Source organism: Ursus americanus, chromosome 8, assembly GCF_024610735.1.
Source record: "Ursus americanus isolate L20-20 chromosome 8, mUrsAme1.1.p, whole genome shotgun sequence".
Lineage (NCBI taxonomy): Eukaryota > Metazoa > Chordata > Mammalia > Carnivora > Ursidae > Ursus > Ursus americanus.
In genome coordinates this window covers 64,074,584-64,098,465 of record NC_142134.1, presented here as the reverse complement: position 1 = coordinate 64,098,465, position 23,882 = coordinate 64,074,584, and the positions used below count along the sequence as shown (strand labels likewise).

General features: G+C 37.8%; 1 protein-coding gene across 1 annotated transcript in view; it reads left to right on the top strand.

Annotated features, from left to right (window-relative positions):
- The window catches only part of ZCCHC4 (zinc finger CCHC-type containing 4), a 48,247-nt gene that overhangs the window by 5,680 nt on the left and 18,685 nt on the right, over positions 1-23,882 (top strand). The window contains 4 exon segments of the mRNA XM_045771388.2: positions 8,319-8,594; positions 9,047-9,127; positions 19,169-19,241; positions 23,645-23,795. Coding sequence (XP_045627344.2) covers positions 8,319-8,594; positions 9,047-9,127; positions 19,169-19,241; positions 23,645-23,795 — 581 coding nt within the window.

The following is a 23,882-nucleotide window of genomic DNA, read 5'->3' as shown; positions in this document are numbered from 1 at the left end:
GTATAGTTTTGTTTAGTTGATATTTCATTTGGTTATGTTTTTTCAGAGCTCATTTAAACTCAGATTTTCAAGGTCTGCTATTAGGGAAATGCCATAAACATAATTCGTCTACTCCAGGAAAGGCAAATGGAACATCAAACGGAGATCAATAAATATGACATTTCGAAATGCTAGCCTGCAAATTGTGAATCATGCTGAGCCATGCAGCGGAATGAATTTCTTCTGCCCCCGGGTATGGGTAGAAAGTACACCGAGGAGGGAGTGCTGAGCAAGCCTCAGCCCTTACGCTCTCATGTTCCTCCTACCATACTTCTAAAAAACCTTGTTTCTGAATGTTAAATTTTAAAGCAGTATGCATGAATGATTATGATGTGATTTTGAATGAAAGAAGTATGCACGAGATCTCCCTTTATCTTTTGTCAAGAGAAGGTTAATAAATTAGCAGGGAAGCTTTCTGAGGAGCAGTTTTGACAAGGCACAAAGATATATAAGTGGAGGTTCATTTAACAGTGTTCTTCTTTTCCTTTGTTTAAAAGTAATTAAGCTTGGTGTTCTAAGCGCCGCAGAGAGTCCTGTGTGTGAACGAATTGTACCCCAGTCTTCCATGCTTTCAAGCCGTCTTTCATCTCTTCCTGGTGATTTGGCAGCTTCTCCTGCCCTCAGTGGGCATCACTTGGTGAGGGATAGGTGGTCCTTCTGATTGTGTTTAAGTAACAACCTGACACAGCTTTACCGATGAGGATCTTCCTTCTCTTTTTTCCTTTAAGGCCCTTGATTGTTGTCGTCATTCTTTCAAGGATGAGTATTTGCTTCCCTAATATGAAACGTATGTTCCGTTGCTCCGTTTGAGTTCCTGACCGCATGTATAATACCTTTGTGTTTTGGGACTGAAATTGTAGGTGATGGCAGTGACCCTCGCGTGTAGTTACAACAGCGTGCTGTGCCGAGTCGGAGAGATGACAGCATGAAGGGCTGGGACAGGTTTGCACGTGGGGGGACCGTCTCAGCTACGTCATGACCTCTGTCTGGCTGATGGCATTGTATATCATATCTCAATGTCATAGATGCTAAAATGTGAAAACATACGCATCTTAGAAGTGATGAAGTGAGGTGGTTGGATTTTGCTTTGTGACCCAGTCTGATGGGCTTTCTTTTCATGGGTAGATTTAGCTCATTTGCAGAGTGGGTATAACAGACGCGCTTGATCTTGGTTTTGCTGTATTATTTTATGCTTTCTGGTTTTCTTGCTTCTCTTTGCTCTCTTTCACTATGTGGCATATGTTTTCTTTTTTTAATGTGTGTTTCTTCTATTTTTTTTATGGTTCTTATGGTTGCCTTTGTAGCTTTTTATGCTATATTTAATCCTTTTGTTTTTTTAGATTGTCTTCAGGCATCTAAAAATGAGAAATGATGAGCTTGTATATTTAATCTTCTGATCTCTTTCTCTACAATCACTATCCGGTTTTGGTTGATCATTTCTTTTTAGGGATAATCTTTATGCCTTTGAATATTGCTTACAGCTTTTACTTGATTTTTCAGTTTTAAATGATATCTTTTGGCTTCTGACTCTAACACATGAGAAAATCAGTATACTTATACCATCTCCCACTTTCTCTGGGACTTCCCCCACCTCTTATATTTGGATTTATATTATTTACATTTTGTACTCTAAATAAAATACCCATATTGTTCTGTTTTTATTCTGTGGTTAAATAGATTCGGTGCTTACTGACAGCCCCTTTGCTGTAGTTCCTTCATTTATCTCCTATTTGGCTAAAATTCATCCTCTTGTGGTTTTTTCTTTTTAAATAAAAGTCTTATATTAATCAGAAATTTTAAATCAAAATCCCTATGTGGCTACTGTATGGTTCCTTCTACATGAAATATCCCAAACAGTCAAATCTACTGAGACAGAAAGTAGATTAGTGGTTGCTAGAGGCTGGGGGTTGGGGAATGGGGAGTGACTGCCGATGGGTACAGGGTTTCTTTTTGAGGTGATGAGATTGTTCTGGAATAAGATCATGGTGATGATTACCCAACTCCATGAACATTCTAAAAACCACTGAATTGTACACTTTAAAAGGGAGATTGTGTGGTATATGAATTAAATTTCAGTAAAAAAATAAAATCTGTGTGTGGCAATAGAATCAAATAGTTCAAAAACCAAGTAGAGGTTTTACAAAGAACATACCCCTGCCTCCACCTGTGCATTTTCCCTTCCCCAGCAGCAACTATAGTCAGCTCTTCTGGCTAATTATTTTAGAACTTACCTTCCTGTCTGTGAAATACAAAACATGCTTATATTGCTATTTCTTGATTTATCAAGTTTTGAAATTATCTATTTCCTGTGGAACTTGAGGGTTTATCTTTCTATCTCTCCTCCCCTGCCTTCTTCCCTCCACCTTCACCCCTCCCCCTAACCCATACCTTTTCCCTACCCCATTTGAATATGTAAATATTCATAATTCATAAATTCATAATGAAAATTTATAATTTTGGTTAGATTCATGTTTTAGTGTTTGTGTTATTATAACCATATAAGTGCTGCTCAGAGCTAAACCTTGTAATAAATCAAAATAAGTTTTTTTCTTTCCTACACAGCTTTTTGTTTTCTTTGGAGTTAATAATAGTCTTGGGGTTTTTTTTATTATTATAACTGCTATTTGCTTATTTATGTGCTTATCACTGCTTCAACTGCAAACTCCCTGTCAGTTGTCTGCATCTTTTAAGAATATTCAGATGTAGCATAGTCCATTGGTTTCATCTTCTTGGAGAAATCCGTCCTAAGGCTTTCAGAAACACTCCAGTCTGAAATGCCCTTTTACCTGGCACCCAGCTATCCTGCAGGTACTTCAGTAAGGACCCAGATTGTATGATTACCTAGCCTGAGTTCTTCTAAGTCCCAAAATATTTGTTTACTTCCTTTATTCTTGAATAGCACTGATTCAGCTATCAAATTATCCAGATTACATGTTTTCCTTGGGACGATTGCAGGATTGCTTCATATCCTCCAGAGAAGTACTTCTTAAATTATCTCCGTGAAAGATCAATCTTTTGTTCGTTTGCTTGGTTTATGTTCTTGTTTTTAGTCTCTACCCATTAGGATCAGATACTTCTGTAAATATAATGAAAATAAATTACTAGGAAATAAAATGAAAAAAAAAGAGAAGACATACAGACTACAAGCCCACATTTTTTATTAGTTTGAACAGACATAAAAGTGCTCTAATTGGTATAAAAATTTCTAAACAAAGACTCTTGATATCTGTCTTTGTCTCATCAGGAACTGGTAATAGTTGACTGCCAGCACCGGTGCATGGCCCCTCTGTGAGGAACACTGTTCTAGAGTTAAATTTGGTATAATAGAAGTCTGAAGCCATGGGGCGCCAGCGGTTAAGCGTCTGCCTTCAGCTCAGGGTGTGATCCTGGCGTTATGGGATCGAGCCCCACATCAGGCTCCTCTGCTAGGAACCTGCTTCTTCCTCTCCCACTCCCCCTGCTTGTGTTCCCTCTCTCGCTGGCTGTCTCTATCTCTGTCGAATAAATAAATAAAATCTTTAAAAAAAAAAAAAAAGTCTGAAGCCAACCTGATTTTTACCACCCAACAGTTTTGAAATCTGTGTTTCTGGAAATATCTTTATCTATGCTGATACTTGGTTTATCCCTGTGCAGATGATGGAATTCTATGTTGGAAATATTTTTCCCTCAGAATTTGGAAGGCAATGTTCCATTTACTTTTGTCTTCATTATAGCTGTTGAGAAGTTCAAGTTCAGAAAGTTCATTGCTGATCTCGTAAATGATCTGTGATCCATTTGATCCCTTTGTCATTTTTTTTAGAATCTTACTGTTCCTACAGGTGTGACATTTCATGATTACTTATCTGTTATATTCTGTTTTGCTGGGTATTAGGTAAATCCTTTCAAACTAGAAACTCATGTTCTTCAATTCTGAGAAATTTCCCAGATTATATTCCCATTGCCAAAGAATGAAAAACCAAATCGCATGTGATTTAGGGCTGAGTACAACCCATTTTTTGCTTAGTATTTTCTGGGGTCATCTTTGCTTGTTTTCTTTGAGTTTAATTCTTTAAAAATCTTCTATTACAGACAATTTCAGGCATATGCAAAAGCAGAGAGAACAGAGTAAAGAATCTCCTACTCCCACACCCAGCTTCATCAGTCATCAATATGTGGCTAATTTTATTTCACCTGGACCTTCTATCCTGACCTCCAGTGTAAATACTATATAATTTTACCCATAAATATGTTTGTGTATCTCAAGAAATAAGGCCTTAAAAAAATAATCACAATACTGTTAAAATACCTAAAAAATGAATAATTCCTTAATATTATATAACATGCAGTTAGTATTCACATTTCTCTGATTAGCCTATAAATGCCATTTTATAATTGGTTTTTCAAATCAGGATCCAGACAGGGTTTATGCATTGTAGTTGGTTGATATCTTTAATCATTTGTTGAAGAAACAGAGTAATTTGTCCTATAGAATTCCTCACATTCTGGATTTGTTGATTGCATGCTGTAATGTTTAACATTTATTCTATCCCTGTATTTCTTGTAGCGGTATCATAAGACTCAAGTTCAGTTTTAGGGGGCAATACTCTTTTGTAAGTAATGTGGTATATTTCCTTTTGTATTACATAGAAAATGTCTGGTTACTCACTTCGTGTGATTTTAAGATTGATCATGTGCAGATTAGCCAGTCTATAAGCAATACAATTGATTTTGTATATTAATCTTCTATCCTGTAATCTCGATGAGTTTACTTACTAGTTGTGGCAACTTTTAAAAAATATTTCCTCAGAACTTTCTACATATACAGTCATGTTGTCTGTGTCTAGTTATGTTTCCTTTCCAATCTGTGACCTTTATTTCTTTTTCTTGTCTTATCAAAGTGGCTGGAATCCCCAGTCAATGTTGAACAGAAATGGTAAAAGTAGACATCTTTGCTTGTGTCCCAATCTTGGGAGGAATGTGTTTAGTCTTTTACCAGTATGGTGTTCAGCTATCAGTTTTTCTCAGATGCCCTTTATTAGGTTGTGGAAGTTCTCTTCTGTTCCTAGCTTCCTGATAATCTTTCTCGTGAAAGAGTGATTTTGTCAAGTGTTTTTTTTCCTGCATTTAAGGAGATTTTTTTTTTTTTTTTAAGATTGTTAGTATGGTGAACGCATTGATCAGATGCAAACATTGGAGCAGCCTGGAATTCCTGGGCTAACCTACACTTGATCGTGATCTGTTATCTTCTTTATATATTGTGGTTTTGATTTGCTAAAATTCCATTAATTTTTGAGTTTGTGTTTATGAGGTTTATTGGTCTTTGGTTTTCTTATAATTTTTTTTTCTGGTTTTGTATTGGGGTCATGCTGGGCTAATGAAAGGAATTGAGAACTGTACTTTATTCTTCAGTGTACTGGAAGAATTTGTGTAGAATTGATATTTCCTCACTATCTTCTTTTTTGCATTGTTTCCAGTGAGAAATCTGATATTATTCTTAATCTTTGTTCCTCTGTACGTGTCTTTTTTCTTCTGAGTTTAAGATTTTCTCTTTTTCACTGATTTTGAATGATTTTATTATGATGCATCTTGTAGTTTTCTTTGTGTTTCTTTTGCTTGAGGTTCTCTGAGCTTCTTGAATCTTTTGATGTAATTTTTGGAAAATTTCAGCCATATTTTTTTCAAAATTTTTTCTGCCCACCCTCCTTGGAGGTCCATTTTCATGTATTTTGGTCCCTTGGTGTTTCATTTTGGATAATTTCTAAGGCTGTGCCTTCATACATACTGATCTTTTTTCTGTAATGTCTAAATTGCTGTTAATCCCATCTAGGATATTTTTCAGCTCAGACAATTAAAGAAAATCTTTAAAGTTCTATTTGGGTCTTTTTAATATTTTCTGTTTTTACTTAACAGGCTCATGCTTTTTTCTACCACTTGAATATATGGAGTATAGTTATAGTAAATGGTTCTAATGTCTCTGTCTACTGATTATAGCATCTCTCATTTCTGACTCAGTATAAACTGATTGTTTTTGTTTTTGCCCCTGGTCATGGGTCATGTTTTCCTGTTTCTCACACACCTGGTAATACTTGATTCAGTGCTGGCAGTGTCCATTTTACCTTGTTGTATCCTGGGTATTTTTATTCCTTTACATATTTTTGAGCTTTGTTCTGGAACACAGTTGTTACTTGGCTATAGTTTGGTACTCTCGAGCAGGATTTGGCAAACTACAGGGCTCAGTTCTGTTCATTTACATTGGGTTTGTAGTTCCTTTTGTGCTACGGTCACAGTGTAGGTGTGGCAGGGAAACCAGATGGCTTGCCAAGCTCGATGTTTATTACCTGATCCTGTACAGAAAAGGTTTGTCGTTCCCTGCTTTTGAAGGCTTATCTTTAAGCTTTTTGGCAAGACTAGAGCACCTTGGGGAGCAGGGCTAATTGCTCCCCCCTCCTGAAGCAGTTACCCTCCTCAGCACCCTACCTGATGCTTGTGTTTTACGAGGTTTCTCACTCGGGCACGTTGGTCGACAACTGTTCCGTATCCTGTTGGGTATGTGGTGATTTTTCCACCTGCTCCTTTCCAGTGGTTCTGTCCCTCGCTCTGGGTACTTTCTTCACTTGCACGTGCTGCTCAGTACTCAGCGACAGCCTTGAGGGGAATCACGGCAAACCGTGGAGCTCTCTCTCTCAGTGTCCTGCTTTCTGGCCTGTGGACTCCACGTATGTATTCTCTAGTACTCGGCCCTGTGAATTCTAGCCGCCCTCGCCTCCACCGCTTCTCAGCTCTGCCTCATCAATTCATGGAGCTGTGTTTGGGTTCTCTGTGCCCGTGTTGCCTGCTCTCCACAGGCAGTAAACTGGACAGGCGTAGCACTCCCTCATGGGTTCCCTTCTCTTATTCACCATTGGGCTGTCAGTTGGCCATTATCTTACAACAAAAAATTTTTTGAGGTCCAGGATGGTAAATCTGGTCTCTGTGACTCTATCATGGCTGGATGTGGAAGTCTTCAACCCTTAACATTTCATAACGAAAGGTAATAGTAGTAAATTCAGTGTTTCTGCTGCTGGAGAATGTACTGGTTCTTTCTACTGCATTTCATGTCTTAGGGGCCCTTTTCTCTACTGACATTCTTGTTTTGAATTACTATAAAAGTTTCCCCTAAAATCGCTTTCCCTTTCCTTTCCAGCCATAGATAAAGCTGTCAGAAGCACAGTTATCATGGAAAGAGAAACATTTAAATTACTGGCACGATAAGCTTATTTCTTGCTGTAGCCATTCAGAATATCGATTTGTCACTGCCTTGGGTGCTTTGAAGTAAAGCTATGCTTAGATATGAAAAGTTTTAAAACTCACTTTGATTCTATGTGAAGTTCACAGTTTTTACAGTGCAGTTCTAGAGGTTAGTTCAGTTGAAACTGTGTGACTCTTCTCAAACTCTAAGAATCCTTTAGCGCACTATTTGACATGCTTAGATTTAGACATGCCGACCCGCTGTGGGCCTCGATAATGTTGTTTTTCTTTGGTTTTCTTACTCTGATTTTGTAGGTGGTATTGCATATACAAAATCAGCAGTTTTAAAATAACGTGCTGTGATTATTTTCTCTCTCTAATTTTCTCTAATAAAATGAAAGGAAAAAAAAAAACCAAAGGGTAACTTTGAAATCCGATAGGAGGATGGCTTGAAAGAGATCAAATGGGATATCAGTATGGTTTTTTTTTTTTTTTTTTTTTTTTTTTTAAGGCTTTGGATATTGTCTTGCTTTTTGGGGGATGAGCTTTTTCAGAACTGCTTTCCTCACTGCTGCTAAGAATAGAGGAACTTTGTAGGAACATTTTTTCTTTTAGGAGGTAATTTTTCTTGCTAAGTATGCCATAAAAAATTGAAGAATGATCTTAATTTCTCACTTTAAAATGATCGTCATACTGAGCCAGACTATTTAACACTTGAGAGTTAGAACACATGGATTTGTCAATAAATTTAAACGTGATAGTAGTCTCCATTACTACTAAGTTGTTTGAGTAATATATTATATTCACATTTTAAATGGATATTGATCCTCATTCAGTGACTGAATTGGAGCATCTCAATTCTTATAAAATTGCTGATTCTTTTCTACTTTGTAGGTCTGCAGCCAGACATAAATTCTAGCCAACAGTCCACTGATTTTTCTTACCTTTGCTTCTTTACACAGTACTCTTAAGGAGGTAATAGTACTTTGTGCCTGCTAAAAATAGCAAACAGAAATTGTCTTGACCACAACAAACTTAAAATGTATTACTTCGTGTTTAATTATGTCTTGAAGGTACTTGAAGTTTATTGAGTTGCCCTTGTCTCAGAGAAAGTTTTGTCAAAGATGTCAGCGGTTGCTGTTGCCAGACGACTGGGAGAAGCATCAGGAACATCGGGTAGTAGGTGATATTTCTATCACCCAGTTAAAAAGGCCTAGTCAGCTTCTTTATCCACTGGAAAACAAGAAGACAAATGCCCAGTATTTGTTTGCTGATCGGAGCTGTCAGTTCTTGGTAGACCTAATTTCTACCCTTGGATTCACAAGAGTACTATGTGTTGGAACACCAAGGTATGTTATATGATTTTTTTAAAAACTTGGGCTATCCCCACTATTTAAACTGGAAGAAAAAAATTATCAGGTAGTTTTTTACTATGTTCTGGGACATAGCATGCGGTTTGAAATATACAAGAGAAGTATAAAGCACGGTCCCTCTCTTGAGGAGTTTGTAATCTATGTTACATTTGAGAGAAATCTTTATAGAGTTCTGATATATGATAGATTACCTCTGATTTGAGTTTTTAATTGTTTATAATTTTAGACTTCTCTTTTTCAAATAAGTTCTACCTTTTAAAAAAAATTTGAAAAACTGAAACCTTGGTTGTATCTGCCAAATTCTCTTCAGTGTTCATCGAAAGGTTAGAAATACCAGGAGAACATTGGTGGGGCTGTTTTGGTTTATTTGCGTATTATCTGTGGCATTTGTAATTCCTTATGAAGTTTGCCTTCATGAATTGTTTTAGGTTGCATGAGCTGATCAGATTGAAATCATCAGGTGAAAAGAAGTCTAACATTAAAAGCCTTTTATTGGATATTGATTTTAGGTAGGTTTATAAAGTCTGATATTTATTCTCATTCATTGTCTCCTGTTTCTGTTTAATGTTTTTCTCTTATTAATTGTTTATTACCTATTATAGTCCTTTAGTGTTCAGAAGTAGTAATTGGTTAGAAGCTACCTTTTTAGTCATATAAATTCCCCTTGTAATCTTCCACGTTTCAAACAGCAAAGCCGTGGATTTTTTTTTTTTAATTTTTTTTTGCTGGGTGTGCTTCCTGAATTTTTTCATTGAATGTGTCTCATTGGCTTGGGCTTATAATTTAGAGATAAATTCTCACTGAATGAAATTTCTTCTCATACACTTACTTTTCAAAGATAATTCTGAACTTCTTCCAGGATTTTGTTTCATTGTGATATTTTAATATATTTATTTTAATATTTACTTAATATATATTAATTTATTTTAATTCATCTTATTTGTTCTAATTCTTTTAATATATTTTATTTTAACACATTTTATTCATCTGAACTTATTTTAATGTATTTTACCAGGTGATGTGCAGATTGTCTTTCACTGGATATAGCCTGAAGTCAAGGGAGTGCAACGGGGAACAGATAGGTCTTAAAGCCGAGGATTAGCAGACAGATGGAGTGTGTGGGAGAGGGTTAGAATTAAATGGCATCTGATGTGTTGGGACAAACAGAGATGAGACAGCCAGAGGAGCACACGTCGTGGCTCCCTTTAGGTGGTAATTTAGTAGCCTCTGTCTCCACCCACAGTCTCTGGGATCGTATAAACTTGGAGTACTCTTCCTACTTTCTGTAGTTGTTTGAATTCCAACTCCAATGGTGAGTCTCTAAAACACTGTGTTGTTAGTATCTTTTACCTGTTCTTGAATATATTGAAGGAGGCAGCACTATTTTTCTTTTTATTTAATCTGCTAGAGTCTGTTCGGCCAACTTTCCAATATTTGTTGGAGAAAACCTATGAAATTACATGTGCTTTCTCTCTAAAAACAAGGCGGACAGATTTTTGAAGTGCAGAAAGTCATAACAAGAAGTACAGCTTTTGTGATTTATTTATTTATTTTTAGATTTCCAGGTCCACTTTAGGGTGTCCAATAGACGCAGCTACATTTCTCAGAGAGAAGCCACACTTTCTGTAGCCTCTTATTCCCTATTAACAGGACTAGCATAGTTCACTAATCTCTGCTTAACCTGAGTGATACTTAGTACAATGGAATTCCATGGGTGATAATACAGACTTTTTAAGAGAAACTCAGTTTCTTTTTCTTAAATTGAGATATAGTGCACTGAAAACCCACCAAGTTAAGGTGCATATGCCAGTGGTTTAGGGTATATTCATTACGTTTTGCAGTAATCACCCTTCTCTAGAACATATCCATGACACTGAAAAGAAACCCTCTCCCCACTTCCCCTGACGATCAGTGATCTGCTTTCTGTCTCTGTGGGTCTGTCTGTTCTGGGTGTGTTCTATAAATGGCATCCTGCCCTGTGTGACCTAGGCTTATGGCTTCTTTCACATCCAGCTAACAGCACGTAACAGTACTTTACCCTTTCGTGGCTGTATTAACGTGCCACTGAATAGATGTATCAGATGCTTTAAATACCAAATTCCTTTCCTAGAGAATGACTGCTAAATTATTGTAAATATACTATTTTAAAGGTAGAAGCTTAACTCTGGGGTTCTTATCATAACAATACAAACAATAACTGGTGTTTGCATTGGGTGTTTGCATGGGTGCTTGTCCCCTGTGAAACCCTGCTAGACCTCAGTCAGTCCTCACAGGAGCCTCCCCTGTAAGGTGGGTGCTGTTATCCTCCTCATTTTCCAGCTGAGAAAACCGAGGTACGAAGAGGTGAAATAACTTGACTTCACAGTGACGAGTGGCCAAGTCAGGATTCAAACCCAGTCAGTGTGGCTCCAAAAATTAAGATACCCTCTGGAAATAACTTCGCTTTTGAATTTCTTTATATGAGCCTTTTTTATATACCCCATTTCTCTCATGTCATCCTTCTGCCTCTCCCTTTCTCCATCTACCCCTGTATCTATTCCACGAAGGTTCACATGAGTCAGTAACGGGTTTGCAGGTTATTCATAAATTTAGAATAAGGCCCTCCTTTGTCAGGTACCTTTCATTGGAGCCCTGGAAATCTGTTTATGTCAGAGAGGACATATTGGCTCATATGATGAGCCTAGGATATAGCAGGCCTCAGTGCAGGCGAGGTCCTAGGCCTTGCCCAGTGTTGTTCGGACTCTGTCTTTCTCTCTCCACCTCTTGTTCTGTCTTTCTTGGGATTGGCTTTCTGTTCCAGTTTACTTCCCACTCACTGCCAGGGATTTTGGCAGCAGCAGCTTTCAGCTTATGTAGTCCCAGCTTACCTCTCTGGGAGACAGAGGCGCTCTTTCCTGAGAGCCCCAGCGCACAGCTCCTGGGAGGGACTGGCTTGGCTGGGGCTGGATACCTGTTCCAGAACCTTCTCTGTGGCCTGGCAGGTAGGGTGCGCTGGCAGCCCTGACCAAACACGTAGAATGGGTTCACCAAAGGAAACCCTCTCCAACCATAGGTGCACAAGAGACAAAAATACAAAAACAAAAACAAAACACAAGTTCACAACGGAATTATTTAACATAACGTGTATCAGTTGTAAGCAGCGCTCACATTCCTCCCTTTGGGACTTCTACCTCGTTGAAAATGGTACGGTGCTGTCTTTCTAATAGTATGGTTCTTTGAAGTTATCATACAGTTTGTATTCTGATTTCATTCAAGTCAATCTTTTTCTAAGCTAGTTGTGGTGGACTGGTTTATACACAAACTAGAAAAAAATCTGATTCATCTTGACTTGTTCATATGTCAAGGATCTCTGGTGTACTATTTTTTTTTTTAAGCTTTTTGAAGAGAATGATCTTTAATTCTGTCACCCAAAACATTCTCGATTTTGGCTTTTTAGACCTTTGTTATATATATAAACATTTTAAAAAGAATCAGATAGTCTTTTTTTCCCCCACTGTGTATCAGGCGTATTTTAGTCTTTTAAATTGAGACATATTTCACATAGAAAAAAGGTTTTTAGTATTATTCACAAGGTTGTGCAACCATCACCACTACGTAATTCCAGAACATTTCCATCATCTTTGATGGAGGTGTCTCCATCAAAGTGGTCCCAATAGGTGACCTCTCCTCTTTTCTGCCACCCCCAGCCCTTGGCCACCACTAATCCACTTTCTGTCTCTATAGATTTGCTTATTCCGGATATTTCATAAAAATGGACCCATACAATATGTGACCTTCAGTATCTGGCTTCTTTCATTTAGCCTGGTATCTTCAAAGTTCATCATGTTATAGCAAGTCAGTACTTAATTCCTTTTTATGGCTGAATAATACTCCATTATAAGGATATACCAAATTTTGTTTATCCATTCATCAGGTTATGGACATTTGTGTTGCTTCCATGCTTTGGCTATTTTGAATAACGCAGCTGTGAAAATTTACGTACAAGTTTTGTATAAATATAGGTTTTATTATCTCTTGGGTACTGTGTTAATTTGTTAGGGCTGCAATAACAAAATAACTAGAGATTGGGTGACTTCAACAGTAATTTACTGTCTCAGTTCTGGTTGCTACAAGTTCAAGATCAAGGTGTCAGTAGGTTTGGTGACTTCTGAGGCCTCTCTCCTTTGGTTGCAGTTGGCCTTCTCACTGTATTCTCACATGACCTCTCCTCTGTGTGTGTACATCCCCAGTTTCTTTTTGTGCGTCCAAATGTCCCCTTTCATAAGGACGCCAGTCATTTTGCATCATGGACCACCCTAATGACATCATTCCATTTTATTTTATTTATTTTATTTTTTTAACATTTTTTAATTTATTATTGTCTATGGCCGCTGTTATTCTACAATGATGGAGTTGACTTATGAGAGAAGCCATATGACCCGCAAAACCTAAATTGTTTCCTATTTGGCCTTTTACTAAAAAAAAAATGTCAACCTCTGCTCTATAGTAAATTCCTTAATCTGTATGAAATACGCATAAAAAATGAAAATGTAAAATTATAAACATTTTAAAAATATAGAGCTGTATTTACTAAGTCTTTGGGTGGGGAAACTCTTTAACATGTTACTATAAGGAAAAAATAGATTTAATAGATTTTGGAAAATACTAGAACTTTCTATGGTAAAAAACAATTATAAAGGTACTTCCATTTTAGGCAGATGGAATAGATACAGCTTTCCTTATTCCTTCTGCTAAGGAAGAGCTCAGAATTCTGTACATCTTCTGGGACTGCATTGTTTTCTGGCTTTCATAGTTTCTGTTGAAAAGTCAGTTTGAAATCTTAGTCTTTAAAGGGAATATGTCTGTTTTCCTCTGACTACTTTTAAGATTTTCAGCCTTTTTAAAATTTTTATTTATTTTTTTATAATAATTTTTTATTATGTTATGTTTTGATGTGGTGTTCCATGATTCATTATTTGCGTATAACACCCAGTGCACCATGCAATATGTGCCCTCCTTAATACCCATCACCAGCCTATAGACCTCATTTTATCTTAATCACCTTTTTAAAAGCTCTGTCTCCAAATACAGTCACAGTCTGAGATACTGGGGGTTAGGGGTTCAATAGATAAATGTTACAACTCAGCCCATAACAGGTATTTATCTTAGGAGTGGAATTGCTGGGTAATGTGGTGACTCTACATTTAACTCCTTGAGGAACTGCTAAACTGTTTTCTAAGGTGACGGCCATTTTATATTTCCACTAGCAATATATGAGTGTTCCAATTTCTCCACATTCTTGTCAGCTCTTGTTATTGGCTGTATTTTTTAATTAATTAATTAATTCTTTTTTTGAGAGAATGAGCACCTACAGGCAGGGGCAGGGGTAGAGGGAGATGGAGAGAGGGAATCTTAAGCAGGCTCCACACCCAGCGTGGAGCCCAACTCAGGGCTTGATCTCATGACCCTGAGATCTTGACCCTGAGATCATGACTTGAGCTGAAATCAAAGAGTCAGACGCTTAACCGGCTGAACCACCCAGACGCCCCTACTGTCTCTCCTCCTAATGTGGTATCTCATTGTGATTTTGGTTTGCGTTTTATTGATGGCTTATGATGCTGAGCATCTTTTCATGTCCTTGTATACCATTTGTTTATCTTTTTGGAGAAGTGCCTATTCAGTCCTTTTCCCGTTTTTTAATTGTTTTTTTTTTTAATTAAAAGAGTAAACATATTCTGGATACTAGACCCTTACTAGATATATGATTTGTAAATATTTTCTCCCTTTCTGTGGGCTGTCTATTCACTTGGTTATGTCCAGTTTTCCTCCTTTTTCTTTGGTTGCTTGTGTTTTAGGTGTCATATCTTGCCAAATTCAAGGTCATGAATATATACACAATGTTTTCTTCTGAGAGTTTATGATTTTAGCTCTTACATTTAGGTCTTTGATCTATTTTGAGTTATTTTTTATGTATGGTGTGAGGTAGGGGCCCAACTTCATTCTTCTTCATGTGAATATCCAGTTGCCTCAGCACCATTTGTTGAAATAATTATTCTTCTCTCGTTGTGTTGTCTTGGCACCTAACTGAAAACCAAATGACCACAAATGTATGTGTTTATTTTTGGATTCTCAGTTCTGTTCATTTGATCTATGTTTATCCTTATGCCAGTTCCACACTGTCTTGATTACAGTTGCTTTGTAGTAAGTTTTGGTACTGGAAAGTGTGAGTCTTCCAGCTGTATTCTTTTTCAAGATTGTTTTGGCTATTGTGGATCTCTTACATTTCCATATGAATTTTAGGATTAGCTTGTCAACCTCTACAAAAAAGCCAGCTGGAATTTTTATAGGGATTTTGTTGCATTTTTTGATCAATTTGGGGAATCGTTTTTTTTTTTTTTTTTTAAGATTTTATTTATTTATTCGACAGAGATAGAGACAGCCAGCGAGAGAGGGAATACAAGCAGGGGGAGTGGGAGAGGAAGAAGCAGGCTCATAGTGGAAGAGCCTGATGTGGGGCTCGATCCCATAACGCCGGGATCACGCCCTGAGCCGAAGGCAGATGCTTAACCGCTGTGCCACCCAGGCGCCCCAATTTGGGGAATAGTTTTAAATATTGAGTCTTCCAGTTCTTGGACATAAGAGGTCTTTGCATTTATTTAGTTCGTTTTTAATTTCTTCAAATGATGTTTTGTAGTTTTCAGTGTACAAGTTTTGCATGTCTCTGTTAACTTATTCCTAAGTATTTTACTCTTTTTGTTGCTACTAGACATTAAATTGTTCTTTAAATTTCATTTGGTATTGTTCATTGCTAGTCTCCTGATTTACTTTTTTTTAGAAAAATTGTGATAAAATACACATAGATTAAAATTTACCATGTTAGTTATTTAAGGTACAGTTCGGTAGTGTTAAGTAAGTTAAATACCTTCCCATTGTCGTACAAGACATTCACCAGAACTCTTTTCATGGTAGCTGAATGACTTTTAATTTGAAAGATTTACATGGACCCTTCACTCTTAATTTAAGCTATATGTCTTGTAGTTTTACCTTTCTTGAGCCTGTATATTGAAATCTCCTGCGCAGAGTAGGGGATGTGGATAGTTATTTTGTAACTTATTGGATGTACTGATATTTTTTTTTTTCGTATCTATAAACTTCTGTGTATGTGTTGGAAACAAAAACTGAAGGTGTTGTATTAGTTAGTTTAGCTTCTTTTATACTGAATCAGTTCTGTGAAAGGTTGACATTGGATATTAAGAGACAGCTTGTTGGGGCACCTGGGTGGCTCAGTCAGTTAAGCATCCGATTCTTGATTTTAGCTCAGGTCATAATCTCAGGGTTGTGAGACTGAACCCTGTGTTGGGCTCTGTGCTGGGTGTGGAGCCTGCTTGGGATTCTCTCTCCCTCTTCCTCTGCCCCCCCCCCATAAATTAAATAAAAGAGAGAGAGAGAGAGAGCTCATTTATTGAAACACGTTAGTGACCAGAATGAACTGAGTCTGTTGCCTGTACTCATGATATTATGGGGTATGGAGTTGGTTCAGGTTTCTCACAAGGACCACAACTAAATCAGGAACAAGTTCCTGTGTGATACAGAGTGACAGCGAGTAGTTACTTTTGGCACTTTGACTTTGGTTTGTTGTTGCCCTACAAATGGTCTGTCCAAGGCTTCAGAGAACTACCTCAACTCCAGTGTTACATATGCTATAAATATCCTTTTCGAGGTGGGGGGTCTAAGAGATGAAGTTAACATTGGCGAAGATGGATTTTTATATGCTCCAATTTTAGCATGAAAGATGTGAAACTCTATTTGGCAAACTATCATCCAAATAAAGTTATATCAAAAAAATGAATTCCTTAGGTTCATTTCATGGACTAATTTTTATTCAGCTCTTGATTACATTTCCTGTGTATAGAGCATGTTTCATACTTGGTAACTGACTCTCATTTAAAGAGAATGAATGGCCAAATTAAATGAATGTCCTTTTGCAGTTTTCAAGTGCATGCATTTCTGATTGGTTTTGTTTGCCTTATTCAATAGAGAGAATAATTCTTTGAGGCCAATTTCATTTTAAGAGGGTAATGTTCAGTGATTTTTCATAATTTAAAATATGAAAAATTATGCTCCCTTGTTTGTATTTGATGGAAACTCAGAGCTGAAATCTGGCTTTTTTCTCTCTCTGACTCTATTGCTACCCAGAATGTTTTGGACAAGTGTGCTGTGCTGAATTTTATGTAAATAAAATTCTCTTTTTTAATTTTTAAAAAATGACTATTGTGTCTTCAAGAAACAATACGAAAAAATGGAGAGGGGGTAGAAATATATTTTAAAAGGGATTGTATTTTCCATTGTTCATACTTAAAAGCAATGCAAGAAAGAAGAAAATCCTCAAATGATAGTTGATCCACAATGGTACTAATATTGAGATACACCTATATATAAAATAACTGATATATCTGTATTATCAGTTATTTGAAATTTAGTTAATTAGAAAGACATTTGTTTATTAATGGTAATTGACATTTTCCCACAGTTTTTGGAATGTTCATCAGGTTACAGTCTATGGTTCAAATGAATTTTTCAGTTATCCAAAATCTTTTGTTTATTTCTTCAGTGCAAATTTATGTTTTATGAAATCAGATATACTAACAGTATCTCAAATGATATTAAGGGACATTGTACTTGGAATGAACAGCTGTTCTTCTGTCTCTACAGAACAGGAAGAAATGGGTTTAGATTATAGGAGGAGAAATTTTGGTTGGATATAAACGTAATTCCCTAATATGAGGGGCATTAAGACATACATCTTTATAGCTGATATTTATTAAAATAGCGATGCCTAACATTTCAGTATATGTAGCTGCTTTGTATTAAACACTTTACACATATTATCTCACTTATACTTACCAGGTCCTATGAAGTAGACACTACTATTTCTTCCATTTTGTAGATGAAGAAACCAAGGCTCACCAAGGTTACATAGGTAATAAGTGAGACACCCAGTGGTTTGTTGTTGTTTTTTTTTTAAAGATTTTATTTTACTTGAGAGAGGGAGAACATGAGTGAACACAGAGAGGAGAAGAAGGGGTGGGAGAGGGTCAGGCTGAGTGCAGAGCCCTATGTGGGGCTCAGTTCCACGACCCTGAGGTCATGACCTGAGCCAAAATCAAGAGTTGAATGCCTAACCGACTGAGTCACCCGGGCACCCCAAGACCCAGTGTTTGAAACCAGACCGTCTGATTACAGAGCCTGTACCTTTTTTTTTTTTTTTAAAGATTTTATTTATTTATTTGACAGAGACGGCCAGCGAGAGAGGGAACACAAGCAGGGGGAGTGGGAGAGGAAGAAGCAGGCTCCTAGCGGAGGAGCCTGATGTGGGGCTCGATCCTAGAACGCTGGGATCACGCTTTGAGCCGAAGGAAGACGCTTAACGACTGCGCCACCCAGGCGCCCCCAGAGCCTGTACTTTTAACCATAGTGTAATATGAAGAGGATAAAGCAGGGCTGTCCATTAGACTAAATTCTCACCATGGGTAGCAAGTCAGTTATGGACAGTAAGGGAGGAGTAGAAATAGAAGTGAAATGCCACTCTCACGATTTGGTTAAAGAAGTTGTGTAAGTAAGCATGTGTCCCTGATTTTTTTCACTAGGTTATGAATTCTGTAGAAAGATGGTGTGGTTTGTATGTGAACTGTTTATAACAAAATTTTGGAAGTTTGGGATCCTATGGTGATAACAAAGAAGTTTCTGTATTATACAAAAGACTCAGAATTCAATAAGAGCTAACAATGGGGAAGACGTAGAGACACCATACAAATACAATTAAGGAGTAAGGAAGGCTCAATCTTGTAAGAAATCAAATAAATGCAAATTTAAACCATAAGGTGCTATGAATTTTTAGTAAATTAGCAAAAATTTATAAAATGTTAATGCCCAAAGCTGGTACTCTCATTCATTTCTGATTGCATTTTAAAGTAGTATCTTAGAAGAATGAAATTGTTCAATCAGTAAATAAATATCTCTCTTTCCTGGCACTAATTCAGTAAATATGAAATGCACATACTTATTTTTCTTATATATTGAGAAGCATATTTTATTGAGCTAATCTGCAATAGACAAGAAATGCTTTGTATTAAATATTCTTTTTTGTTAACCACAGAAGAAAATAATTAACAGCTGTTGAGCAGAAATGTTGATTCAGTGTTTTTCTTGAAATTAGTAAGTATGAGAGATGTATTTTAATTGCCAACCCATCTCAAGTTGCGTAACAATCTATCAGTAATATCATTGTTTCTCTATAATTCTGTGGTCTGATGGAACGTGTGAATTTTATATGTGAGTGTTCTCTAGTTTTGTCACTGGCTTATTAACTTGGGAACATAATTTAAGTTTGATACTCATTCATTGTTAGTGACTCCCTGAGATTTTGGGAAAAAGTATTCTTTATTTCAAAAAACTAAGGAATGATGAAATTGCTTTTATTAAAGGTGTGATTTCATAGTTTTAAAGTTTAGTATTTACTTACTAAATAGCCATAACTGGACAAATAACTACCATAATAAATTCTTTTACAGGTATTCACAGTTTTACATGGAAGATAGCTTTTGCCATTATAACATGTTTAACCATCACTTCTTTGATGGAAAGGTAAGAATTATGACCATTATCCTTCTTATTGTGAAAGAACAGATCCAGAGTACCTCCTTTCTTATTTTCTGAGAGTCCCTCAAGATCAAATCATGGCTGTTCTACCATTTATTGATTGGCATTTATTTTTCTTCATCCACTGAGGGTGTATTGAGCATCTAGAAGTGATTGTGCTATTCTTCTTTTGTGACTTTTCACTGCTTTTTGGATACAGACCCACTTTCTTACCAAGGGCCCCCAGGGCTCTGCCCAATCTGACCCCTGCCACCCTCCAGTCTCTCTTCTTATTCTTGCTCTGGGGTTTGTGTTTATGTTCTGGATGTATGACTTTCATCTGGGACTGGCTTTTCTGCCACGGGGGCTTTTGCCCATGCTGTTTCCTCTGCCTTCTAGTCTCATTTTGTTTTGTTAACTTCACCTCATCCTTCAAAGCTCTGTTCCAAGTCACTTTCTCTGGCCTCCCCTGACCCCCAGACAAGGTCAGGCTCTCCTTTGTAGCCTGGTACTGTAATTAAATAATTCTGTGGTTAGTTGTTTGATGTCTACCTCCCTGATAAATGTCATGTCCAGTTAAGGGGATTTATAGTTTTATTAAACTAATTCTTAAAAATTAGGGTCAATAGTGACCCCTAAGGGCGCCTGGGTGGCACAGTGGTTAAGCGTCTGCCTTCGGCTCAGGGCGTGATCCCGGCATTATGGGATTGAGCCCCACATCAGGCTCCTCTGCTATGAGCCTGCTTCTTCCTCTCCCACTCCCCCTGCTTGTGTTCCCTCTCTCGCTGGCTGTCTCTCTCTCTGTCAAATAATAAATAAAATCTTAAAAAAAAAAATAGTGACCCCTAATCTGTGACTTCTGGATAATAATGATGTGTCAATGTAGGTTCATTAGTTGCAGCAAATGTACCACTCTGGTGGGGGATGATGATAATGGGGGAGGCCGTCCATGGGTAGCAGGGGGTAGCTTCTTTCAATAATATGATGTTAGTAATGTCACTATGAATAGACAACATAGCAGAGCTTATACTTCTCCTAGATTGAGCTCTTTGCGAGTTGTCTTATAAAATAAAAACTATACCCAACCAAGTAATCACACCTGACAGGAAGTTGGCCACAACTGTATGGAATCATCAGGACCACCTGAAGCACATATCCATTTATGCACGTATGTCAATTTTTCAAAAACTGTGAACCACGTGTAAGTATATATTGTGTTTTAAGATGTTAACTAATGATAGAACAAAAACCAAGCAAAACTAAAAAACTACGTATCCAGGAAATGAAAACAAATTCTAAATTGCTGGTTGGGATTGGAAAATGAGTCTCCTGATTCAGTCTAGCCAATGATGCACTCCTTCCATGAGACTCAGTCAGCATTGGGATATATACGTATATATATATATATATATATATATATGTTTTTTAGCTGTGACAGCCAGGTATTGAAATAAAGAGCAGTTAGAATTAGACATACTTCAGTTTCCTGAAGGGCTGACTTGGTTGATAATCTCTAGGATTTGAGAACTGATTAGGTGAGTGTGAGTGAGAGAGAGGAATTGCAAACTTACTTGACAGCAGACGATAGTGGACTTCTCAGCTAGGCCAGTGGTGACGGGGAAAAGAGAGAGGTGGGTTCCAAAGGCATTTCACTGAAGACTTGGTAGTAAGCGTACTGAGGGAGAAGTCAAAGATGACTTGGTGGTCTGGCCTGGCTTTGTATTTCATTCTTCAGAACAGGGTAGGGAAGGTTGGAAGTGAAAGCTGGAAATGTTGAGTTGGTGGGGCAGGTGGAATATTGATGTAGAGAGGTATTCAATATGGCTTCTGGAAACTCTGGGGCCTCACGCTCAGGGGGTGTGGCCCAGGGGACGTGCAGACAGGGCCGGCATCAGAGTAGGTGAAATAACCGAGTCTGTATTACTGCCAGATGCTGCAGTAGTGGGTTGGGTTTGTTTATGTGCTTCTTTGTTTTTCATACCATACCATGATTTTGCTTTCTATCTTGAACAGTAATGGTGAGATAAGAGTGAAAGGACGGTTGAATACCTAACAGTTGGCTAACCGTTGCTTCTATTTTAAGAATGTAACATGTAATTAACCTTTTTTTCTAGGAAATTCTTCTTAAGTTTAATTGGAAGCTTATGGCATTACCTTATAAGTTTCTAGAATAATGGTTGGAATAAGCTGCCGAGACTGAGCTCTACTTCATTTTTCCCAGAAGAAAACAATCGTCTAGCTCAGGCTTTCCTTTCTCTGTATTCTAGGAGCAGCCTCTACCTAGCACTGCGGCAGTAGGGATTGATCTGCAGAAAACTATTGTCTTGGATGAATTTAGTATCTGTTGAGTCAAGGTTTTCGATGGAGACTTACCATCTACTAATCAATCACTGAGTACTTAAGCGTCTATCAGGCGCCTGTGAGGTGCGCGGGGTGCTTTGGGGGTTATGAGCCGCTGTTGCGGCCCGTTAGCACTTCACAGCCCACTGGATTCAAAAGCAGGAGTTCCCTGTGCAGGATTTTCTCATAGAAAACCATATAGTCTTTCAGGTAATAGAAAATGTCATATGCCTTAATGGTCAAGGAGGTTGAAGCGTGTACAGGAGATATTTATTTAAAGTACCAAGCACTTTTGGGGTGCCTGGGTGGCTCAGTTGATTAAGTGTCTGCCTTTGGCTCAGATCATGGTCCTGGGGTCCTGGGATCGAGCCCCGTGTCGGGCTCCCTGAGAGCTGCTCCCTCAGCAGGGTGTCTGCTTCTCTCTGTCTTCTCCCTCCCCCCACTCATGCTCTCACTCTCTCTCTCTCTCTCAAATAAATAAATAAATCCTAAAAAAAAATAATAAAGCACCAAGCACTTTTTTAGTGATGATTGAGATGAAGGGAAGAGTTAAGGCACTTCAGCACTGGTGGCACAAGCAAGCGTCTGGTTTCCACAGGTGGTCAACATTAGAACCCTCAGCAGGTCATGACGGGATGTCACATCATTGATTCTTACCTGGAAACAAATACACTGTATTGGTTTGTTTGTTTTTTTTTAAATAATAATTTTTTATTGTGTTATGTTAGTTACCATACAGTACATCCTTAGTTTTTGATGTCGTGTTCCATGATTCATTGTTTGCATATAACACCCAGTGCTCCATGAAATATGTGCCCTCCTTAATACCCATCACTGGCCTACCCCAATCCCCCACCCCCCTCCTCTCTGAAGCCCTCAGTTTGTTTACCAGAGTCCATAGGTTTTTTAATTTGGCTAGGAGTTTTGGTTTCATTTACTTCTTTATTTTCTTTTCCTACTTCTAAGTCTAAGGAACTGGAAGGTTTTTCAAGAACATCATCTGTACTTTAAGTCCTTGTTCATGTAGGCAGGTTAAGGAAGTGCCAGGCAGCACTTGAAAAATGATTAACCTTCCTGACACGCCATCCCTCGCTGTAGGACTTCCAGTAGGAAGTTAATAAAGACTCACCTCGGGAAAGGGGATTAGGATGTTGTCATTTTTCCTCTCATCAATTGAGTCTTCTAAATTGATTTAGTAGTAGGACAATATATATTTTATTCTAAAGTACATATGGGTTTATTAAAGTTTAAAATGCCATTAAACTTTAAAGTCTTAGGCTATTTTGTATACTGTGTTGATTTGCTTTTATAGGTGAGTGCTTGAAAACGACTACAAAGTCAGTAGACTGGCGTTCGTATTATAGGTATATCTCTTATTATCTCTTCTCCCGAAGCAGAAAATAATAAATACCCTAGACAGTGCATAATGTTAATTTTATAGTTACTGAAAGCACTTCACTTAGTGTGTTGGGAAAATGTGTGAATAGCTTGGTTTCGTGGCCTGGCTAAGCCTAGCTATTTGTGGACTTTCATTCATGTACTTACGGTGCGTGTCCGAACACGTCTGTCCCATCCATACCTGCCGCTTAGCAACATGTGGGAGGTGACTTGTAACGGGTAGCTCTCATTAAACTGAACTCGTGGTAGACAAACCAGCCAGGAAAAAAATAGGTCTTATTCGTCTTTGTGTCTCCAGTGGTTTAGCTCAGTCCCTGCTTCTGTTTGTGGGATTGAATTTAGCGTTTTAGATAGTCTTCATGGGTAATGAGTTTTTCTCTCTCAGGTTACTAAATTTAGTTTTTTAATTTAACCATTTGAAATGTGTAGTCCTCTGATAGTGATGGTGCTTGAATTTGCAATTTTAAAAACCTGCTTATCAAGGAACCCAAAAGATAAAATCTCTTGGGGACTGAATGAGAGAGGCTTCAGGATGTCACTGAGGGACTCTGGGGTGGCAGGATGGGTGAAGCTTCAGTGAAAACAGTGGGACCGAGCCTAACGCATTCTCTGAATAGGATGGAGTGCCTCCCTCTAGTCCTCATTTAGAAATGAATTTTTATTTGTTCCAGGCTGCCCTTGAAGTATGCAGAACATTTTTACAGGAAGATAAAGGTGAGGGAGTCATTATGGTGACAGATCCTCCTTTTGGTGGCTTGGTTGAACCTCTGGCTGTTACATTCAAGAAGTTAATTGCTATGTGGAAAGAAGGTCAAAGCCAAGGTGTGTAATTTATTACTTACTGCAAAATAAACATGTATCTGTGTATCTACTTCCTGTCAAATATTAGCAGAGCTCAGTGAATCAGAG